The sequence below is a fragment of the Oryx dammah genome, unplaced genomic scaffold, assembly GCF_014754425.2.
Source record: "Oryx dammah isolate SB20612 unplaced genomic scaffold, SCBI_Odam_1.1 HiC_scaffold_5, whole genome shotgun sequence".
In the NCBI taxonomy this organism is placed as follows: Eukaryota; Metazoa; Chordata; class Mammalia; order Artiodactyla; family Bovidae; genus Oryx; species Oryx dammah.
This window is the reverse complement of record NW_024070189.1, coordinates 9,108,095-9,129,841: the sequence shown is the minus strand read 5'-3', so window position 1 is coordinate 9,129,841 and position 21,747 is coordinate 9,108,095. Positions and strand designations below refer to the sequence as shown.

General features: G+C 42.0%; 1 protein-coding gene across 1 annotated transcript in view; it reads right to left on the bottom strand.

The window, feature by feature from the left end:
* The window catches only part of SLCO6A1 (solute carrier organic anion transporter family member 6A1), a 100,763-nt gene extending 98,941 nt beyond the window's left edge, over positions 1 to 1,822 (bottom strand). Inside the window, exon 1 of the mRNA XM_040239541.1 lies at positions 1,465 to 1,822. Coding sequence (XP_040095475.1) covers positions 1,465 to 1,822 — 358 coding nt within the window. The remainder of the gene's footprint in view (positions 1 to 1,464) is intronic.
* Between the last annotated feature and the right edge of the window lie 19,925 nt (positions 1,823 to 21,747).

Here is a 21,747-nt window from a genome sequence, read left to right as displayed (position 1 = left end):
TCTGCCAAAAGGCTCCTAAAAGTAATAAATTACTATAGCAAACCTGCAGGAGCGAAGACCTAAGTAAATAGATATACAATGGTCAGGTATCAAAACACTCGATATTGTTAAGATCTCAATTTTGTCACTCACCATTCTGAAGCAAGGTTTTCCTGTATCTGTTTGTTTACCAAAACACTCATTCATTTCCTTATTCAAAAAGTATTCTACATCCCCAGCTATTACTGTACCTATTTGTCAAGGCATAATTCAAATCCTTCTTTTCCAAAGAAACGTCTTTGATGATTTTTCAAGACAAACTGATGACTATTTATCAATATTTGTTCCTCTCATATGGTTCTTATCACATACATCCTTTTTACTGAAGTTATTTAGATACAGCATTTTACAGCAAAAAGAGACCATGTTTGGCAGCTTCCAATATCATCAGTGTAAAAAGGCTCGTAAAGAATTTACATGTCATGGGAGTGGTGAGGGTTGTGGCCAAGTAGAAAATATATCCCCTGTATTGTTTAGTCGCTAAGTCGCGCTCAACCCTTTGCAGCCCCAAAGGCTGTAGCCTGCCAGGTGCTTCTGTACACGGCATTTTCCAGGCAAGGATACTAGAGTGGGTTGCCATTTCCGGCAATGCAGGAGACCTGGGTTCGATCCCTGGGTCAGGAAGATCCCCCGGAGAAGGAAATGGCAACCCACTCCAGTATTCTTGCCTGGAGAATCCCATGGACAGCGGAGTCTGTTGGGCTACAGTCCATGGGGTCGCAAAGAGTCGGACACAACTGAGCGACCTCACTTTCACTTTCTCCAACGTGACCCTCTAAAGGCATTCAGATTCACATTTTTCGTCCAGCTGTGTGGACAAACATAAACAGCTTACAGTTTGGGTTCTCTGATATCGTCTGAGGTCCCACACCACCTCTTTAATTCACACACGAGGAAACAAGATCCTGGAGGGAAGTGGCTCGGTCAGGGCGTCTCAAAATTGTGGGTAGAAGCAGAAACCACCTGGTGGTCACGTTCTTTCTGACCTTATTTTAATCCTCTAAGTGACTCGGCCTTGAGTGAAGGAGCTTCTCTGGGTTGGTGACCACACACCTGGCGAAATGACTCAACAACACCCTCATCCCGTCAAGCTACCTGGTGGCCAGGCCTCACTGTGAGGAAGAATTAGGTCAAACCGGGGCCTGAGGAGCTGAAGTAAACCAGGGCGGGGCCCTGTGAACCTGCGCGGATTCCAGACGCGCCTGGAGAACGCTGGCGAGCACAGCCACATGGAGCCGGGCCTCCCCACCACACGGGGGCCTCCCCACCTCCCCAGGGTAGACGGGCCTCTGCCCTCTGGCGCCCCCCTCAGCCCTCCAGGGGCTCTCGCCCTCGTCCGCCTCCTCAGTGTAGGGGGCCCTCTGGCGCCCCCTTCAGCCCACGCCAGAACGCGCTCTCCTCGACGCAGCCCCCTCGCGGGCTTACATTGAGCCATGACCAGAATGCAGAAGAAAATCAGGAAGCAACGGACGTTGTTAAAACGCTGACACCAGGGGAAAACCAGACAGCCCCAGCCGCAGGGCCCCTCCAGAGTCCCTTTCCGGTGTCCGAGTACCGTCTTGGCGCCGCGCCGCGTGGCCCCAGCCTGGCCGCCTCCCCGTTTGCTGAAAGCGCCGAGCTTCAGGAGGCTAACCGGGAAGATCCTGAGGTGCGGGCGCTTCGGCCCGGCCTTCTTGGCCTCGGCCGCGGGTGGCCCGGAGGGCGCGCCCCGCTCGGCCTGCGACTGCACCTGCTCCTGGACTTGCGCCACCTCCGGCTGCACCTGCCCCAGGCTCCGCTGCATCACGCTGAGCCGGGGCCGTGGCTGGTCTCAGCCAGAAACAAGCCTGCCAGGCCTGGAGGTCGGGGACCGGTGGGCCACCAGGGCCGCCTGCAACCCCAGCCTTCAGGGGGAACGTTTCTCCTTGGGCAGGAGGCAAACGTCCCTCGGGGAGGTTGGCGGTTGCCCCAGGAGAACGTCAGGGGCTGCTTCCTGCTTTGCTTCCACGTGGGGCAGGGGGTGGGGTGGAGGGAACGCTACTCCTACTGCGTGTGTGTGTGTGTGTGTGTGTGTGTGTGTGTGTGTGCGCGAGAGAGAGAGAGAGAGAGAGAGAGAGAGTAGGTCGTGTCCGACTTTGTGACCCCATGGACTGTAGCCCATCCACCAGCTCCTTTGTCCATGGGATTCTCCAGGCAAGCGTACTGGAGTGGGTAGCCATTTCCTTATCCAGGGGATCTTCCCAACCCAGGGATCGAACCCACAGTTTCCTGCTTTGCAGGCCAATTCTATACTGGCTGAGCCATCAGGGAAGTCCCCTCAGTTTTGCTATATTATTATAACTGCTCACATGGACAGGGGCCCCCAAAGGAACTCTGATGGAAGAGATCCACTAGTGCCTTCAATCCACCACGATCGAAGGATGCTGCTGCTGCTGCTAAGTCGCTTCAGTCGTGTCTGACTCTGTGCGACCACATAGATGTCAGCCCACCAGGCTCCCTCGTCCCTGGGATTCTCCAGGAAAGAACACTGGAGTGGGTTGCCATTGCCTTCTCCAATGCATGAAAGTGAAAAAAGTGAAGTCGCTCAGTCATGTCCGACTCTTAGCGACCCCATGGACCGCAGCCTACCAGGCTCCTCCATCCATGGGATTTTCCAGGCAAGAGTACTGGAGTAGGGTGCCATTGCCTTCTCCATCGAAGGATGCTACTTCTTACTTAATACTTCCTCGTTAGCAGGTAAGGGAAGGGAAGTTCTGTTTAATGATGAGACAGTGAAACCATCTCCCGGTCTCCTCACACTTATTTTATCCTGGTGTTTTGTGAACTGGGTGACCTCACTAGAAACAACCTGCTTCTGTTGCTGCTGTCACGTCAGTCGTGTCCGACTCTGTGCGACCCCAGAGGGCAGCCCACCAGGCTCCCCCGTCCCTGGGATTCTCCAGGCAAGAACACTGGAGTGGGCTGCCATTGCCTTCTCCAATGCATGAAAGTGAAAAGTGAAAGGGAAGTCGCTCAGTCGTGTCCGACTCTTAGCGACCCCAAGGACTGCGGCCTACCAGGCTCCTCCCTCCAGGGGATTTTCCATGCAAGAGTACTGGAGTGGGGTGCCATTGTCTTCTCTTGAGATACAACCTGAACATTGTTAAATAACTGGGGAATCAGAAGACGTGGGGGGTGGAGGGATTTTCTTTTCCATTAGAGCAGGTTGTTTTTGTACCTGGAAAATAAATCACATGCTAGGTCCCATCCCCCTATGTAGGGAAGAAAATAATAATCCTTTCTGTTCTTAACGAGGTATACAGATTCTGGGACAATAATTTCTATGTGAAAAACACCTAGCAAATGGATGAAAACCAGCAAAGATGAAAAGACAATGTACTTTCCCAGGTATAAAATTTTTTTCTGCAGAGAAAAGAGGTAAGAGAATATTTCCAGGATATGAAATGTGTTTTTATGTAAAAATGCAAATTCTTACTGTTTTTTTTCCCATAGGCAAAAATATAAGTTATTTGGGACATAACATTTGGGGAGGATGACTTTGCAGGAGAAAATTAACCTTTCCTTCCTCCCATGGATTAGATGTTGTATTATCAAAAACAGCCCACCTGGACCACAAGTTTTTGTGCTGCTAGCATGGTACATGGGCTGCTATAACGGTACTGGGGCTCTGAGAAGAGCTGGGAAGGAAGGCAGCCCACACACCACCGCTGACCTGAGGCTGGGCTTTCCTCAACAGCTCTATATGCATATGGGTGAACGGAAGTGTTATTTTTCCAATACTAAGAAACTTACCTTGTCAAATATGTGTAACTCCATAGAGGAGCAATGTCCTAGTTTTCCTATCTTCATCTCAATGATGAATATTCATTGGAAGGACTGATGCTGAAGCTGAAGTTTTGATACTTTGGCCACCTGATGTGAAGAGCTGACGCACTGGAAAAGACCCTGACGCTGGGGAAGATAGAGGGCAAAAGGAGAAGAGGACAGCAGAGGACACAGTGGTTAGAGAGCATCACCAACTCAATGGACATCAGTTTGAGCAAACTCTGGGAGATAGTGAAGGACAGGGAGGCCTGGCATGCTGCAGTCCACGGGGTTGCAAAGAGTCAGACACGACTTAGCAACTGAACAGCAACAATCATACTCAAATAGGATTCTCCCTTCATATTGCTTCATGACATTAATAAGCATAAAGGAAACAGGAGGTAGGAAAGCGGTAACTCTTTCTTGTGCTTTGGTACCAGACTGGGCACTACCTGAAAGAAGGAAAAAGTCAACACTGATCAAAATAAATGATGCTAGTACTTTTGCTTCTACTCAAAAATACAAAGAGCCATAATGAATGTTACCCCCACTCCACCAATGACAATAACCAAAAGCAAAAAGAAAACTAGAAATAATACTTTAGAAATTATCACTTTTTTGAGCTTATCAGAGAACTATATTTCCAAAGCAATCAGGTGAAAGGACTCCAAGGGTAACATACCTGGGAAGAAGGATGAGACAAACTGTTTCATCTTTGGCAGAGTTTGAGAACCACTGATGCAAGAATGTGGCCACCTCTATAGATCCCTTTGAAATGGTATCAGTTCAGTTCAGTCACTCAGTCGTATTTGACCCTTTGCGACCCCATGGACCGCAGCACTCCAGACCTCTCTGTCCATCATCAACTCCCGGAGTTTACTCAAACTCATGTCCATTGAGTTGGTGATGCCATCCAACCATCTCATCCTTTGTCTGTTAAGAAAAAGAGGGTGAAGAGCCTCAAGAATAATGTTTATTTATGACACGTACCATCCTGTAAACTTTCTTCCCTCTCCTGTGGTCTTCATTCCTGTGCTTCCAGTCGTAAATGTGAACTATAAACCCTGAAATATCAAAGTCCTAAAAGAACCCTATAAGAACTACACAATAGAAACTTTCTCCATACTTCTTACTGATTTGATGTTTTGGTCCCAGGTTAGTTGAGAAAGTGAAAATGAAGTGGAAAGGGATGGATAAAGTAATGAAATGTCGGTAGACAGCTCCTGAATGTCAGTATCAGCTTTCAGAATTATGTGAAGTATCAGCTTTCAGAATGTTACTTGTCCTTACATTTAATACTAAGAATGAAGTTGATGCTTACACTACCTTATAAAGACATACCATCAACATTCTGAGTGTACAGAAAACAGTGAATATCTACCCTTTAGAACTCTATTGATCAACTGCCTCACCCAGTCCCTTTATTTCTTTTTCCCTCCTTCCTTTCTCCCCCTCTGCTTGTTCTGGATCATTTTTCATTTGACATCAGTCATCCTTAGAGAGAGTTCTAGAGAGAGTTCAGAAACTTCAAAAGACTCACAAACTGTTTCACCTTTGGTATAGTAATCTCCACAGATTACCATAAGAGTTGTCGAATTTACCTTTATTTTATTAGAATTCCCAGGCAGTATTGGTTACGGAGCTTTCTCCTTTTCCTCCCTAATAAAAGGAATACAATAGATCCCAAGGTATCACAAGGGGAATTCTAAAATTCTTCACTTAAACTAAAATTAAAGCACAATAATCTTTTCCTTGTGTCAGTGAGCTTTGAGGTTAACTAGTTAGACCTTTCTCATCAGTCTTTATTTTGAGAACAAATACCATTTTATTTTCCATCTTTCATAACTTTTCCAAAGTTGTACAACTTTGACTTAAGGCATTTTTTTGAACTTCAACTTTTTTTCACATAATATCTTAGTATTCTGTCTCCTAATATTTCTCATCTGATTCCAAAAACCTCATCTAAGACTTTCAAGTGTGTCATAATAGTAAATTATAAAAATAATACCACAAGTTGTCATTATGCAAGTGACAGACTGGTTTCTTCTTAGATAGGAACATTTTTAACTAGTGATTTGAAAGCTCTTTTCCAACAATAAGAGCATGTTTTCATTGTGAAGTCTTGGCTTACTAACAGTTTTAAAAAAAAAAAACCTATCCATGAGTTTGTACAGAGAATTGTACATTTGGACAAATCCGTTTCACATTTCTGTGTGTTTTTTTCATAACTTTTATTACATGGCAAATTAAGTTCAACCTGTATAAATTTAAAAACAATCAAAAAGAAATATTAAAAAACAAATCATTCTACTCTTCATAACCCTCGAATTTTGAACTAGGTTACATGATGATAAGTAAATATAAAAATCTTTAAATTAAGATAATGTGATGGAACTAAATATGCAGCAAATGTATTCAAATAAAATATATTTAAGCTAATATATTTTAACAGAAAATAGTTATTATAATAAATGGAAAACACACTACATTTGAAATCAGAGACCTAGGTCAATATCTGTCTTCCTGACTTATTAACATTGTCTTTGACAAGTCACTTAAATTCTCTTAACCCAAGAATCTTTATTTATAAAATGAGATTCTTCCTATCTTACTTGTTTCATATGGTTGTTGTGAAAAATCAGTGGTGAAAATACAAATTAAAATGAATTATAACTACAAAATATATACATTGTAAATTTAAAAATAAATATTAAAATTTTTAAGTAATTTAAATTTAAAAATATAAAAAGAAAATGTTTACGAAATTACCACAACTCTTTCTTCAATGTCCACTGCCAGGATTTACTTCTAGTTTAAAATAAAGTCTCATTATTTACCGCACTAAGATCTTAAAGGGTAAACTGCTTTGTTAGTGTATGTTTCCATTTCTAGAGTCTAGGATAACTTGTTGGATTTTCAAAACTGAAAAGAAGGAGGAAGCAAAAAGAACTGAAATTCGTTCCCTGCCTACTCTCTATCAATCACTGTGCTAGGTATTTAGCATTTCACTCAGTTTTTCAGATATACTGGCTCAGGAAAGTTAAGCCTTTTGCTTAAAATATCACGTGAATCAGGAGGAGGTATTTCTGTATTTGATGTAGTTTCAGGGGTTCTTGACAAGGGGCTCTTTTGCCCCTGGGGTTCACTTGACAATTTCTACAGACATGTTTGTCTGTCACAATTCAGGGTGAGGAGTAGGATTCTGCTGAATATCCCACAGTGCATAGGAACAGCTTCCACAACAAATGATTGTCAAGCCCTAAATGTCAATAGTGCTGAGATTAAAATGTCTTGGTCAGATTTCAAAGCTCATGCTCACTCTACCATGTAAGGTTGAAAATAAAAGCTATTTCCATGTTTATTCCACAACACTGAGCTGTCACAGATGTACCAGGTTCAATCTTAGATATATTCTATGTTTTGAGTCTGTTTGGGAAACTCCATTTTAAGATCCCACTAAATTATCTTTTTATTCAAGCAGTAAAGAAGGTTTCTGGAAAATGTTCATGCTAATCAGTCCAAGGAAAATGACTCGAGGTCAGAGAGCAAGGATGATTTTGAGAAAGGCTGGAGGCCTGTTAATCAGATCACATCCTGGCTTCTTCTCCCTCGCCCCCACCAAACAGCACTGTGTCCTAGTGAGAGAGGAACGCAAGCAAACACTAAAGGAGTTTTTCATGAAGCTTCCCTCTCTTTGAATACCAAAGAGAGGAAAGAATACTATTCCTATTTGGAGTGGCTTTTTGGAAAATGATGCAGGAACATGAAAAAAGCAGTACTGTGCCCGAACCTAAGTTTGGGTCAGAAGAACTTCATATTTAGAAGCAGATCACACTGGAGATTAATGGTGTTCAAGAATCTGTAGCTTCAAAATACTTTTATAGAGGTTTGGCAGCCAATGATAATTCTAGAGCTAGAAAAGAGAAGTCTATAAAGCCAATATTTTTGTATTCCTTGATTCTGTGAATGGTACCAACATCCACTCAGTTACAAGTCTTGGTGAAAAAAAAAAAATTGAAAGTGTTAGTCACTCAGTTGTGTCCGACTTTTGCAACCCCATGGACTATAGCTGTCACTCTCCAGGCAAGAATGGAATTCTCCAGGCAGGAATACTGGAGTGGGTAGCCATTCCCTTCTCCAGGGGATCTTCCCAACCCAGAGATCAAACCTCGGTCTCCTTCATTGCTGCCAAATTCTTCACCATCTGAGCCACCAGGGGACAAGTCTTGGTAGTCATCTGTAATTCTTCTTCCTAACTCCTCGGAACTCTTCAAACCCAGTGATAGAAGAGGTTTTCTAGTATTGCAATCTATTTACATGCTTTACTCGCAGAGACTCTATGTAATATTTAATTTGAATAAAGGAGTCCATAGTTGAAAAGTTATTTGAAGTCTGTGCTTTTCCAGGTTGAGATCTGCAGCGCTCTTCCTGCTCTGACTGCTGCCTTCTGACTGACTTTATATGACTTTGATCATCAGGTTCCTGCTCTATTCAGTTCATTGTGACTTCCCAGAGAGTTCATGCTACCATTTCAGTTTGACCACATAAATCTCCATTAAAACAATCATCTCAGGGACTTCCCTGTAGGTCCAGTGGTTAAGACTTTGCCTTCCAATGCACAGGATACGGGTTTAATCCCTGGTTGGAGAGCTAAGATCTCATGTGCCCCGTAGCCAAAAAACCAAAACGTAAAACAGAAGCAATATTGTAACAAATTCAATAAAGTCTTTAAAAATGGACCACATCAAAAAAATTACTTAGCACAGAGATCCTGGTACATAAGAAACATGCAGAAAATATTAGTTAACATTATAAAACAACAACAAAAACAAAACAAAACAAAACATCTGGCTGTTTTTGTATATAGATTTCTCCACTAAACCAAAAGCATCTGGAGGGCACAGTACTTAGCACTTTGGAGAATTTAATTAATATTTGATTAGCAATTGATTAATTAACTAATTAAAAGTGAATGCTACATGAAGCAAATGACTAAACCAGTGGAAACTATTAGTAATAGTTAAGAAAATCTTTAAAGGGGCATGGAGCGTATTACTGGGCTGAAGATAAAACCAGAGAACTATTGTCTTTGGATTAATTTACCCTGGGAAAGCTGTGCAGAAAACAAAAGAGCATTCATTCCATGAACAGAAGATTTTATAAGAACCATTTTTTGCTAGAAATATTAGACCAGCTATGATTCTGCAAATAACATGTTAGCCTTTAATATCTGCATTTGTCTGGATTCTTAATCACATTACTGACTTGGATAGCAAGTCAAGGAAACTGACAGAGATGATCTCCTTTCTGCTGATGCTGATTTATTGATCTTTGACTTGTCTTCAAGGTCATCTGAGTCACCCTTTATGCAAAGATACAACTGTATGATCATGCAGTCATATTTTAAATAGCCAATGATGTTTAAAGTATCCATGGAGGAAAAAAAATGATTTACCCCCTTAAGAATGTAAATCTGGACATCACCACTGAAAGCAGTAGGTGGCAGACTTAAAGAGATATGTCCTTTTCACTGTGCAAGACATGTGTTAGAAGGTCATTGCAACAGCACCAGTGTTATTTATTAGCACAACTGCACCCTAAAGGAAAGAGGAAGTCCAAGGGGGAAGTTCTGCCCATGGCTTAACTTTTGTGGTGGGTGTTCTGATTACAAAATTTCTTAAGTCTAAAGGAGTGTCAAAAAGAAATAATATATGATTCTTTTTTAACTTTAGCCAGAAATGAGACCTTTTAAGTTTCTAAGTCTCTAGGAAACAAAAGTTATAAAGCAGTGCCGTCCAATAGAAACAAAATCTCAACACATGTGTAATTAAAAATTTTCTAGTCAAGAGGGAGGGGACATATGTGTACCTATGGCTGGCTCATGCTGATGTTTAGCAGAAACAAACAAAATTCTGTAAAGCAACTATCCTTAAATTAAAAATAAAATTTTTAAAAAGATTTGTAAAAGTACAAAAAAGAATTTTCTAGTACCACCATAAAAAATAAAAATGAGTGAAATTCATTTGAATTATATATTTCCTTTAACCAAATATGCTCAAAATAGTGACCTTTCAGCATGTAATCAATATTCTTAAGGTGTTAACTATAAAAAGATAATTTACATTCTTTTATTCCTACTAAGTCTTCAGTATTTAGTGTGTATTTTACCCTTGGAGCACATCTCAGTAGGTACTGGCCACATTCCAAGCGCTCAGTAGCCACATGTGGCTGGTGGCTACTATAGCGGGCAGTGCAGTTACAGAGGTTCATTTTTAGTTTGAAAAGCTAAGTCTGTAAGTTATTTTAGGGCTAGAATTTAAATCACAGAATTAACAATAATTTTTTTTTAGTTATTCATTATTTAACCAATGCTTTTGTGTTCTTTCATAATTTAACATAAAATGAGGCTTTTCCCATTTTTATAAACAAATTTGTTTTTCTTAAGTCAAGCTAAATTACTTAGTTGTGTCCTTTTTTTAATCTCAGGGTTTATTCAAGTCGAGAAGTGTCTAATCACAAGATTTATTATGTAATAGAGGACTTCCCTTGTGGCTCAGATGGTAAAGCGTGTGCCTACAATGCAGGAGACCTGGGTTCGATCCCTGGATCAGGAAGGTCTTCTAGAGAAGGAAATGGCAATCCATTCCAGTACTCTTGCCTGGAAAATCCCATGGATGGAGGAGCGTGGTAGGCTACAGTCTATGGGGTCACAAAGAGTCAGACACGACTGAGCGACTTCACTTCACTTATTATGTAATAGAGGGCACTGTCATCCAGTTGCAAGAACTGTAGCCAAGTATTTAAGAAGAAACAGTGGCTCTTTCCTGCCTTATACATTTAACCTCAGTAAATATCATACTCAAAACTCCATGTTGATTCTGTTTTTATGGTGGCACAATATCTACAAGGAATTTCATTGTATGAATTTAATATAATTTATTTAGCCACTCTCATATTGATGAAATTGGCTTGTTTCCAATTTTTGCTTTGATAGTACTGAAATGAATATCTTCATGTGCAGAATATTTTCCCAAAAGACAGATTGCTGAGTTAGTAGCTTTTCATAGAAAATGTAAATAAGAATTATAAAACATATTCCAATTGTAGTAATACTGAATATGAATAAACTATCTTTGAATCTATAAAAGTATGGGTATTATAATTCTTTTGCATGTTTTCTAGAAGTTAACAAGTTACTATTGCATAAAATTTCAATTTAGGTATTAAAATACAGCTGCTGAATAAAGCAGCCCCTGATAAATTTAGCAAACCAAGACCTTGAGATATTTCAAGAGATCAGCTTGAATAAAACAATGAATGTTTATAATGTGCTGGTAAATACCCCCCATCTAAGATTTATTTTGGCTAAAATCTCTAAACTTGTATATAGGAAGAACTAAGGAAAGTTATGACCAACCTAGATAGCATATTCAGAAGCAGAGACATTATTTTGCCAACGAAGGTCCGTCTAGTAAGGGCTATGGTTTTTCCTAGTCATGTATGGATGTGAGAGTTGGACTATAAAGAAAGCTGAGCACAGAAGAATTGATGGTTTTGAACTGTGGTATTGGAGAAGACTCTTGAGAGTCCCTTGGACTGCAAGGAGATCCAACCAGTCCATTCTAAAGGAGATCAGTCCTGGGTGTTCATTGGAAGGACTGATGCTAAAGCTGAAACTCCAATACTTTGGCCACCTGATGCGAAGAATTGACTCATTGGAAAAGACTCTGATGCTGGGAGGGAATGGGGGCAGGAGGAGAAGGGGACGACAAGAGGATGAGATGGCTGGATGGCATCATGGACTCAATGGACATGGGTTTGGGTGGACTCCAGGAGTTGGTGATGGACAGGGAGGCCTGGCATGCTGCAATTCATGGGATCGCAAAGAGTCAGACAAGACTGAGCAACTGAACTGAACTGACTCACTAAAGTAACCTATTAAGAGTAATTCATATAACTCTTTTTGACAAATGAATCACAAATCAGATACATGATGGTACAGATTACTGTAACATAGTTTAATACAGGAATGACCTCAACTATTAAGGGATATAGAACTGTGTTCAGTTCAGTCACTCAGTCACTCTTTGCGACCCTATGGACTGCAGCACATCAGGCCTCCCTGTCCATCACCAACTCCGGGAGTTTACTCAAAATCATGTGCATCACATCAGTGATGCCATCCAACCATTTCATTCTCTGTTGTCCCCTTCTCCTCCTGCCTTCAATCTTTCCCAGCATCAGGGTCTTATCCAGTGACTCAGTTCTTCGCATCAGGTGGCCAAAGTATTGGAGTTTCAGCTTTAGCATCAGTCCTTCCAATGAATATTCAGGACTGATTTCCTTTAGGATGGACTGGTTGGATCTCCTTGCAGTCCAAGGGACTCTTAAGAGTCTTCTCCAACATCACAGTTCAACAGCATAAATTCTTTAGCACTCAGCTTTCTTTACAGTCTAACTCTCACATTCACACATGACCACTGGAAAAACCATGGCTTTGACTAGATGGACCTTTGTTGGCAAAGTAATGTCTCTGCTTTTTAATATGCTGTCTAAGTTGGTCATAGCTTTTCTTCCAAGGAGCAAGTGTCTTTTAATTTCATGGCTGTAGTCACCATCTGCAGTGATTTTGGAGCCCCAAAAAATAAAGTCTGTCACTGTTTCCATTGTTTCCACATCTATTTGCCATGAACTGATGGGACTGGATGCCATGATCTTAGTTTTCTGAATGTTGAGTCTTAAGCCAACTTTTTCACTCTCCTCTTTCGCTTTCATTAAAAGGCTCTTTAGTTCCTCTTCACTTTCTGCCATAAGGATGGTGTCATCTGCATATCTGAGGTTACTGATATTTCTCCTGGCAATCTTGATTCCAGCTTGTGCTTTATCCAACCCAGCATTTTGCATGATGTACTCTGCATATAAGTTAAATAAGCAAGGTGACAATACACAGCCTTGATGTACTCCTTTTCCGATTTGGAACCAGTCTGTTGTTCCATGTCCAGTTCTAACTGTTGCTTCTTGACCTGCATTCAGATTTCTCAGAAGGCAGGTCATGTGGTCTGGTATTCCCGTCTCTTTAAGAATTTTCCACAGTTTGTTGTGATCCACATAGCCAAAGGCTTTGGCGTAATCAATGAAACAAAAGTAGATGTTTTTCTGGAGTTCTCTTGCTTTTTTGATGACCCTGAGGATGTTGGCGATTTGATCTCTGGTTCCTCTGCCTTTTCTGAATCGAGCTTGAATATCTGGAAATTCATGGTTCACATACTGATGAAGCCTGGCTTGGAGAATAGAACTGTGTGCTCTTTTAGTAAACTGCCTTCGTTCGCTTAGTTTAGTAAATGATTCTTGCTTCCTCTCTGGTTAAGAGTAGTGAATTTTTCGCTACTTTTTGTTTCTAATATGTTGCCTTTCATAGTTTATATAATTAAATTTATTACATATTCTGCACAAAATATAACATCCTCAGGTTCTACACTGAGGATGCAATATATGCAAAATACTGCAAAATGCAGTATACTGGAAAATGCAATATACTGTTAAACATGTTTAAAATGTGGGTGCTATTTAAGTACTACTTTTCTCAACCATTGAAGATATATTGTCAAAGATATAAGGTTAATAACCAAGGAAGATAGAGTTTTGACCTAGGACTCTGATTCCAAATATAGTACGTTTTTCATTTACAATTATCTTCTACTGCACTGTGCTAAGTTGCTTCAGTGATATCCAACTCTTGGTGACCCTATGGACTGTAGCCCACCAGGCCCCTCTGTCCATGGGATTCAGGCAAGAATACTGGAGAGGGTTGCCATGCCCCTCTCCAGGGGATCTTCCCAGCCCAGGGATTGAACCCATGTCTCTTGTGTCTCCTGCATTGGCAGGTGGGTTCTTTACCCCTAGAGCCACCTGGGAAGCCCCATCTTCTACTAGATGAAATATATTATTTGAATACAGTGCAGCGTATTTAGTTGCAGCACATATTATCTTTATTTAAAGATGTTTGTATTTACTTATCATCGTGTAATCCAGCTCAAAATTTGAGGGTAATGAAGAGCAGACTGGTTTGGTTTTTAAATGTTTCTTTTTGGTTGTTTCTATATTTATACAGGTTGTATTTAATTTGCTATGTAAGAAATATATTTCAGTATATAGGAACTTTGAAAATAATTTCTTAATAAGTTTGATAATCTCATGTCTCATTGATATATTGAAGCTCATCAACCAGTACCAATAGGAACACCTCCATAAGTCTAACTAAAGCAAGAGAGAATGCATACCTAAAGTGGGGAAGTAGGGAAGGGTCCCAAAAGGGTTTGGAGTGCTAGAATAATTCACAGTACACCTTGGCAAGGATAACTCAGAATCTGCAAACTGGGCCAGCCTCTGTCACAGTCAACGACCATATTTTCAGAACTCAGAAGACTGTGGAGGGTTGGCTCACATTGTCTGCGGTACTTTCTTATAACATATGTGTTCAAAGGAATTGGTATTAAAAAGAGTTTAACTTTGGGAGACCAGTATAGATAGTCTGTAACCACAGTTTGATAGTGTTAGTCAATCAGTCATGTCTGACTTTTTCCAACCCCATGGACTGTAGCCCACCAGGCTCCTCTGTCCATGGGATTCTCCAGGCAAGAATCCTGGAGTGGGTTGTCATTTCCTTCTCCAACAATTTGATAGAGTTAATCTGATTTACCAGTGCATTTTACAAGTCAGAGCTTGTCTAAATGCCTGCTTCTCCCCTGACAACTTCACTGCCAGCAGGGACTCCCATTGCCCTCTACCTCATGCTTCCATGCTTAGTCACTCAGTCGTGTCCAACTCTTTGGGACCCTTTGGACTGCAGGTCACCACGCTCCTCTGTCCATGGGATTTTTCAGGCAAGAACACTGGAATGAGTTACCATTTCCTCCTCCAGGGTATCTTCCCGACCCAGGGATCGAAGCCGCGGCTCCTATGTCTCCTGCATTGCAGACAGATTCTTTACCTGCTGAGCCATAGGGAAGCCCGACTTCATCAGAGGCACTGCACTGCAGTGTTCTTGCCTGGAGAATCCCACGGACAGAGGAGCCTGGCAGGCTATGGTCCATGGGGTCGCAAAGAGTGGGACCCAACGTGTGCACGGCTGCACACGCTTTAAAAGATTTAGTTTGCTGCCATCTAGTGGGCGTATACTTTCATTTTTATATTAAATGTAAAAGAAAGGGTTTAGACGTTTAAAACAGACCACATGCTGTCACATTTTTAAGTTACTTTTCTTTGGGGAAAATATCTTCAATTACTTTCACAAAATGATTTAATGTTCCTAATCATGCCCCCAGGATTCCATGAGAGCTGCACTGGAGTTGCTGAATATATTCAGGGTAAAACAGTATATTTTTGTTTACACCATGCCAACCTTTTAAACAGCGCACAGTGCATTTAAAACTTGAGTTTTAAAGCAAAACATTTTTAAAGAAAAAATTTTAACTCTTTGAATCAAGATTTTAAAATTCTTTTAGTCAGGAATATCTGATTTACACAACTTTAAGGCAGGAATTGATTACATACATACTGATAAGCAAAGGGGCTAAACTGGCCCATAATTAGATTTGAGCTCATTGATTGACATTTTATGAAACTGATAATTTGACGGGAGGAAATATCTATCACTATCACCCTTCTCTCATGTCTACAACAAGAGAGGTCTCCTATATTCCTGAGGAAAAAACATCGAGATTACTTCTGCTTACTCCTGTCACCTCATTACTTGACTATCCCCGAAGGACTGACTTATCAAACTGGTGAAAGTAGAGAAAGGACACTGAACGTACAGAACCCTGACCTGAAGTGTCCATTCAGTGACATGCAGTGTCCTTTCAGTGGCCTGCAGCGTCCGTTCAGTCTGCCTACGACAATATAGTAAGCTCAATTCAGTGGGAAGAACAAGAAGCATATTTCACTTTCCAGTTCCAGTTGTGCTCTTCAATATGGCTTTTCCAATAGTACAGCTAATATTTTGTTCCTTACTGTATTTCTGTATCTTCTTTAGTGTATTCAGAACTCAAACGCAAAAGAGGGTGGAATTAGTAGTACCACAAAACCCAGTATTTGCATTTATATGTGTGAAAAAGTGAAAGTTAGGCACACAGTCATGTCCAACTCTCCGCAATCCCATTAACTGTAACCTGCCCAACTCCTCTGTCCATGGGATTCTCCAGGCAAGAGTACTGGAGTCTGTTGCCATGCCCTTCTCCAGGGAATCTTCCCAACCCAGGGATTGATCCCAGGTCTTCTTCATTGCAGGCAGATTCTTTACCAACAGAGCCACCAGGGAAGCCCCTTATATGTATAAAATAGGACAGCAATTGAATTAGAGGAACAGAAATCCATGGCAAAAGTTTCTTTCTGTGGGATTTAAGGATGAGTCATAAATAGAGAAAGATCATCTTTGGGAGGCCAAGCGAGAATTACTGTAAAAGTACTGAAGTTAATGTAGAATCTGAGAGAGTGGCTATTTAGCTTGACAAAGCTGACCATCCTCAAATACAGATATTTTCAAGAAATTCAGAGTGAAGCAGAGATTTGTATTCCTAGAAAGTTTTTCACCTGACTCAGTGTCCTGGAATATATTATAAAAGCACAAAATTGGAAGGAATGAAAACATAGCATTGTTGGCCTAAAATGTGTTCTGGGAAAACAGACTCTTGGAAGAGACAAACGGAACCTTGTGTGCACCAGGACCCAGGAGAGAAGAGCAATGACCCCGCAAGAGACTGACCCACACTTGCCCGTGAGTGTCCAGAGTCTCCGGTGGAGACGTGGGTCAGGGAGGGCTGGCTGCAGGGCTGGGGGCACTGAGTGTAGCGGTGAGTGCACGGGGCCTGTTGAAGGAGGTCGCCATTATCTTCATTGCCTCCACTGTAGTTTGGCCTCAGGTCAAATAAGCGGGAGGGAATATATCCCCGCCCATCAACAGAAAATTGAGTTAAAGATTTACTGAGCATGGCCCCACCCATCAGAACAAGACCCAGTTTCCCCCTCAGTCAGCCTCTCCCATCAGGAAGCTTCCATAAGCCTCTTATCCTTCTCCATCAGAGGGCAGACAGAATGAAAATCACTCACAACAAACTAACCAAACTGATCACGTGGACCACAGCCTTGTCTAACTTAATGGAACTATGAGCCATGCCGTGTAAGGCCACCCAAGATGGGTGGGTCATGGTGGAGAGTTCTGACAAGACAAGGTCCACTGGAGAAGGGAATGGCAAACCGCTTCAGTGTTCTTGCCTGGAGAACCCCATGAACAGTATGAAAAGGCAAAAAGACAGGACACTAAAAGATGAACTCCCCAGGTCGGTTCAGTTCAGTTCAGTCGCTCAGTCATGTCCGACTCTTTGCGACCCCATGAATCGCAGCACGCCAGGCCTCCCTGTTCATCACCATCTCCCAGAGTTCACTCAGACTCATGTCCATAGAGTCTGTGATGCCATCCAGCCATCTCATCCTCGGTCATCCCCTTCTCCTCCTGCCCCCAATCCCTCCCAACATCAGAGTCTTTTCCAATGAGTCAACTCTTCTCATGAAGTGGCCAAAGTGCTGGAGTTTCAGCTTCAGCATCATTCCTTCCAAAGAAATCCCAGGGCTGATCTCCTTCAGAATGGACTGGTTGGATCTCCTTGCAGTCCAAGGGACTCTCAAGAGTCTTCTCCAACACCACAGTTCAAAAGCATCAGTTCTTCGGCACTCAGCCTTCTTCACAGTCCAACTCTCACATCCATACATGACCACAGGAAAAACCATAACCTTGACTAGATGGACCTTAGTCAGCAAAGTAACGTCTCTGCTTTTGAATATGCTATCTAGGTTGTTCATAACTTTTCTTCCAAGGAGTAAGCGTCTTTTAATTTCATGGCTGCAGTCACCATCTGCAGTGATTCTGGAGCCCCCCAAAAATTAAGTCTGACACTGTTTCCACTGTTTCCCCGTCTATTTCCCATGAAGTGATGGGACCGAATGCCATGATCTTTGTTTTCTGAATGTTTAGCTTTAGGCCAACTTTTTCACTCTCCTCTTTCACTTTCATCAAGAGGCTTTTTAGCTCCTCTTCACTTTCTGCCATAAGGGTGGTGTCATCTGCATATCTGAGGTGATTGATATTTCTCCCGGCAATCTTGATTTCAGCTTGTGTTTCTTCCAGCCCAGGTGCCCAATATGCTACTGGAAATCAGTGAAGAAATAACTCCAGAAAGAATGAAGTGGTGGAGCCAAAGCAAAAACAATACCCAGGTATGGATGTGACTGGTGATGGAAGTAAAGTCCAATGCTGTAAACAGCAATATTGCATAGGAACCTGGAATGTTATGTCCATGAATCAAGACAAATTGGAAGTGGTCACACAAGAGATGGCAAGGGTGAACGTTGACATTTTAGGAATCAGTGAACTAAAATGGACTGAAATGGGTGAATTTAACCCAGACGACCTTTATATCTACTACTGTGGGCAAGAATCCCTTAGAAGAAATGGAGTAGCCATCATAGTCAACAAAAGAGTCAGAAATGCGGTACTTGGATGCAATCTCAAAAACGACAAAATGATCTCTGTTTGTTTCCAAGGCAAACCATTCAATATCATGGTAATCCAAGTCGGTGCCCTGACCAGTAATGCTGAAGAAGCTGAAGTTGAACAGTTCTATGAAGACCTACAAGACCTTCTAGAACTAACACCCCAAAAGGATGTCCTTTTCATTATAGGGGGCTAGAATGCAAAAGTAGGGAGTCAAGAAATACCTGGAGTAACAGGCAAATTTGGCCTTGGAGTGCAGAATGAATCAGGGCAAAGGCTAATAGAGTTTTGCAAAGAGAATGCACTGGTCATAGCAAACACCCTCTTCCAACAACACAAGAGAAGACTCTACCCATGGACATCACCAGATGGTCAACACCGAAATCAGATTGATTATATTCTTTGCAGCCAAAGACATAGAAGCCCTATACAGTCAGCAAAAACAAGACTGGGGGCTAACTGTGGCTCAGATCATGAACTCTTTCTTGCCAAATTTAGGCTTAAATTGAAGAAAGTAAGGAAAACCACTCAACCATTCAGATATGATCTAAAGCAAATCCCTTCCACAATTATACAGTGGAAGTGACAAATAGATTCAAGGGCCTAGATCTGATAGACAGAGTGCCTGAAGAACTATGGACAGAGGTTCGTGACATTGTACAGGAGGCAGTGGTCAGACCATTCCCAAGAAAAAGAAATGCAAAAATGCAAAGTGGCTGTCTGAGGAGGCCTTACAAATAGCTGAGAAAAGAAGAGAAGTGAAAGGCAAAGAAGAAAAGGAAAGATATACCCACTTGAATGCAGAATTCCAAAGAATAGCAAGGAGAGATAAGAAAGCCTTCCTCAGTGATCAATGAAAAGAAATAGAAGAACACAATAGAATGGGAAAGATTAAAGACCTCGTCAAGAAAATTAGAGATACCAAGGGAACATTTCATGCAAAGATGGGCTCGATAAAGGACAGAAATGGTAGGGACCTAACAGAAGCAGAAGATATTAAGAAGAGGTGGCAAGAATACACAAAAGAACTGTACAAAAAAGATCTTCATGACCCAGATAACAGCAATGGTGTGATCACTCCCCTAGAGCCAGACATCCTGGAATGTGAAGTCAAGTGGGCCTTAGAAAGCATCACTACAAACAAAGCTAGTGGAGGTGATGGAATTCCAGTTGAGCTATTTCACATCCTAAAAGATGATGCTGTTAAAGTGCTATATTCAATATGCCAGCAAATTTGGAAAACTCAGCAGTGGCCACAGGACTGGAAAAGGTCAGTTTTCATACCAATCCCAAAGAAAGGCAATGCCAAAGAATGTTCAAACTACTGCACAATTGCACTCATCTCACACACTAGCAAAGTAATGCTCAAAATTCTCCAAGCCAGGCTTCAGCAATATGGGAACCATGAACTTCCATATGATCAAGCTGGTTAGAAAAGGCAGAGGAAACAGATGAAACTGCCAACATCTGTTGGATCATTTAAAAAGCAAAAGAGGTCCAGATAAACAACTACTTCTGCTTTATTGACTATGCCAAAGCCTTTGACTGTGTGGATCACAATGAACTGTGGAAAATTCTTCAAAAGTTGGAAATACCAGACCTCCTGACCTGCCTCCTGACAAATCTGTATTCAGGTCAACAGTTAATACTAGACATGGAACAACAGACTGGTTCTAAATCAGGAAAGGAGTACATCAAAGCTGTATATTGTCACCCCACTTATTTAAATTATATGCAGAGTACATCATGTGAAATGCCATGCTGGATGAAGCACAGCTGGAATTAAGATTGCCAGGAGAAATATCAATAACCTCAGATACACAGATGACACCACGCTGATGGCAGAAAGAGAAGAAGAACTAAAGAGCCTCTTGGTGAAAGAGGAGAGTGAAAAAGCTTGCTTAAAACTCAGCACTCAGAAAATGAAGATTATGGCATCTGGTCCCATCACTTCATGGCAAATAGATTGGGAAACAGTAGAAACAGTGACAGACTTTATGTTTAGGAGCTCCAAAATCACTGCAGATGGTGACTGCCACCATGAAATTAAAAGACGCTTGTTCCTTGGAAGAAAAGCTATGATCAACCTAGACAGCATATTAAAGAGCAGAGACATTACTATGCCAACAAGTGTCTGTCTAGTCAAAGCCATGGTTTTTCCAGTAGTCATGTATGGATGTGAGAGTTAGACTATAAAGAAAGCTGAATGCCAAAGAACTGATATTTTTGAACTGTGATGTTGGAGAAGACTCTTGAGAGTCTCTTGGACTGCAAGGAGATCCAATCCGTCCATCCTAAAGGAGATCAGTCCTGAATATTCATTGGAAGGACTGATGCTGAAGCTGAAACTCCAATACTTTGGCCACCTGATGAGAAGAACTGAGCACTAGAAAAGACCCTGATCCTGGGAAAGATTGAAGGCGGGAGGAGAAGGAGATGACAGAGGATGAGATGGTTGGATGGCATCACTTACTAAATGGACATGTGTTTGAGTAAACTCTGGGAGTTGGTGATGGACAGGGAGGCTTGGCGCACTGCAGTCCACGGGTTCGCAAAGAATCAGACATGACTGAGCAACTGAACTGTAACTAAACTGTCTCCTCTCAAGGGTGCTGGTCCTGCAGGCTGCAGTTCCCAGGCTTTATAATCCACTGCTCTCTGTTTGGTTTGGCCAGTGGGAAGGTGGGAGGAAAGAGGAAGCCACAACATTTCTCTCCTCTCTCTGCCTTGGCAGTTCCTCTGCCAACAGCTGCCTCTCCCCCATGGATCCAGTGTCTGCCATTTAAGCCCAGCCCCTGGGCATCAGGAAAGCCGCCTCCTTGTCTCCCTCCAGGGCTGAAGCAGCCTCCTGCTGGTGCTCATCAAGTGCCTCACTCTCTGCTATTTGGCTTCTCACTCTTTCCATCACCTATTTAACCAATTCCTGGTATTAACTTCTTTCAAAAGAAACTGTAGAGTGGTCCTAGGTTTCTTTCTTTTTACCCCCCCTTCGGACTCTTACAACATATAAAATATGTGCATATGCATATATGTGTGTGTATGTAGTCTGATTTTGATTCTGAGTCTATCTCCAACTTCCTCCTGGGAAAGCATCTTTGGTGAGGCTGAGGAAAGTGATAGAAACTCTTTGGGGATCATTATGTGGTAGAAGTCCATCTCGGTGAGAGAAAAGATGTGACTTGCAGATATTTTGGTTAGAAGGCTGTAAAGGAACTGCCAGCTGTCACCCCACCACATTTATAGAATCCACGGACTAAGAGGAGGAACCCTCCACAAAGGGGAGAAGGCCCAGGGGGACCGACAATGAAGACGGACGGACAGAGAGGCTTCCTCACTGTAGGCACACCCGGTCTCTTCTTCTTATTCATTGTCTCCTT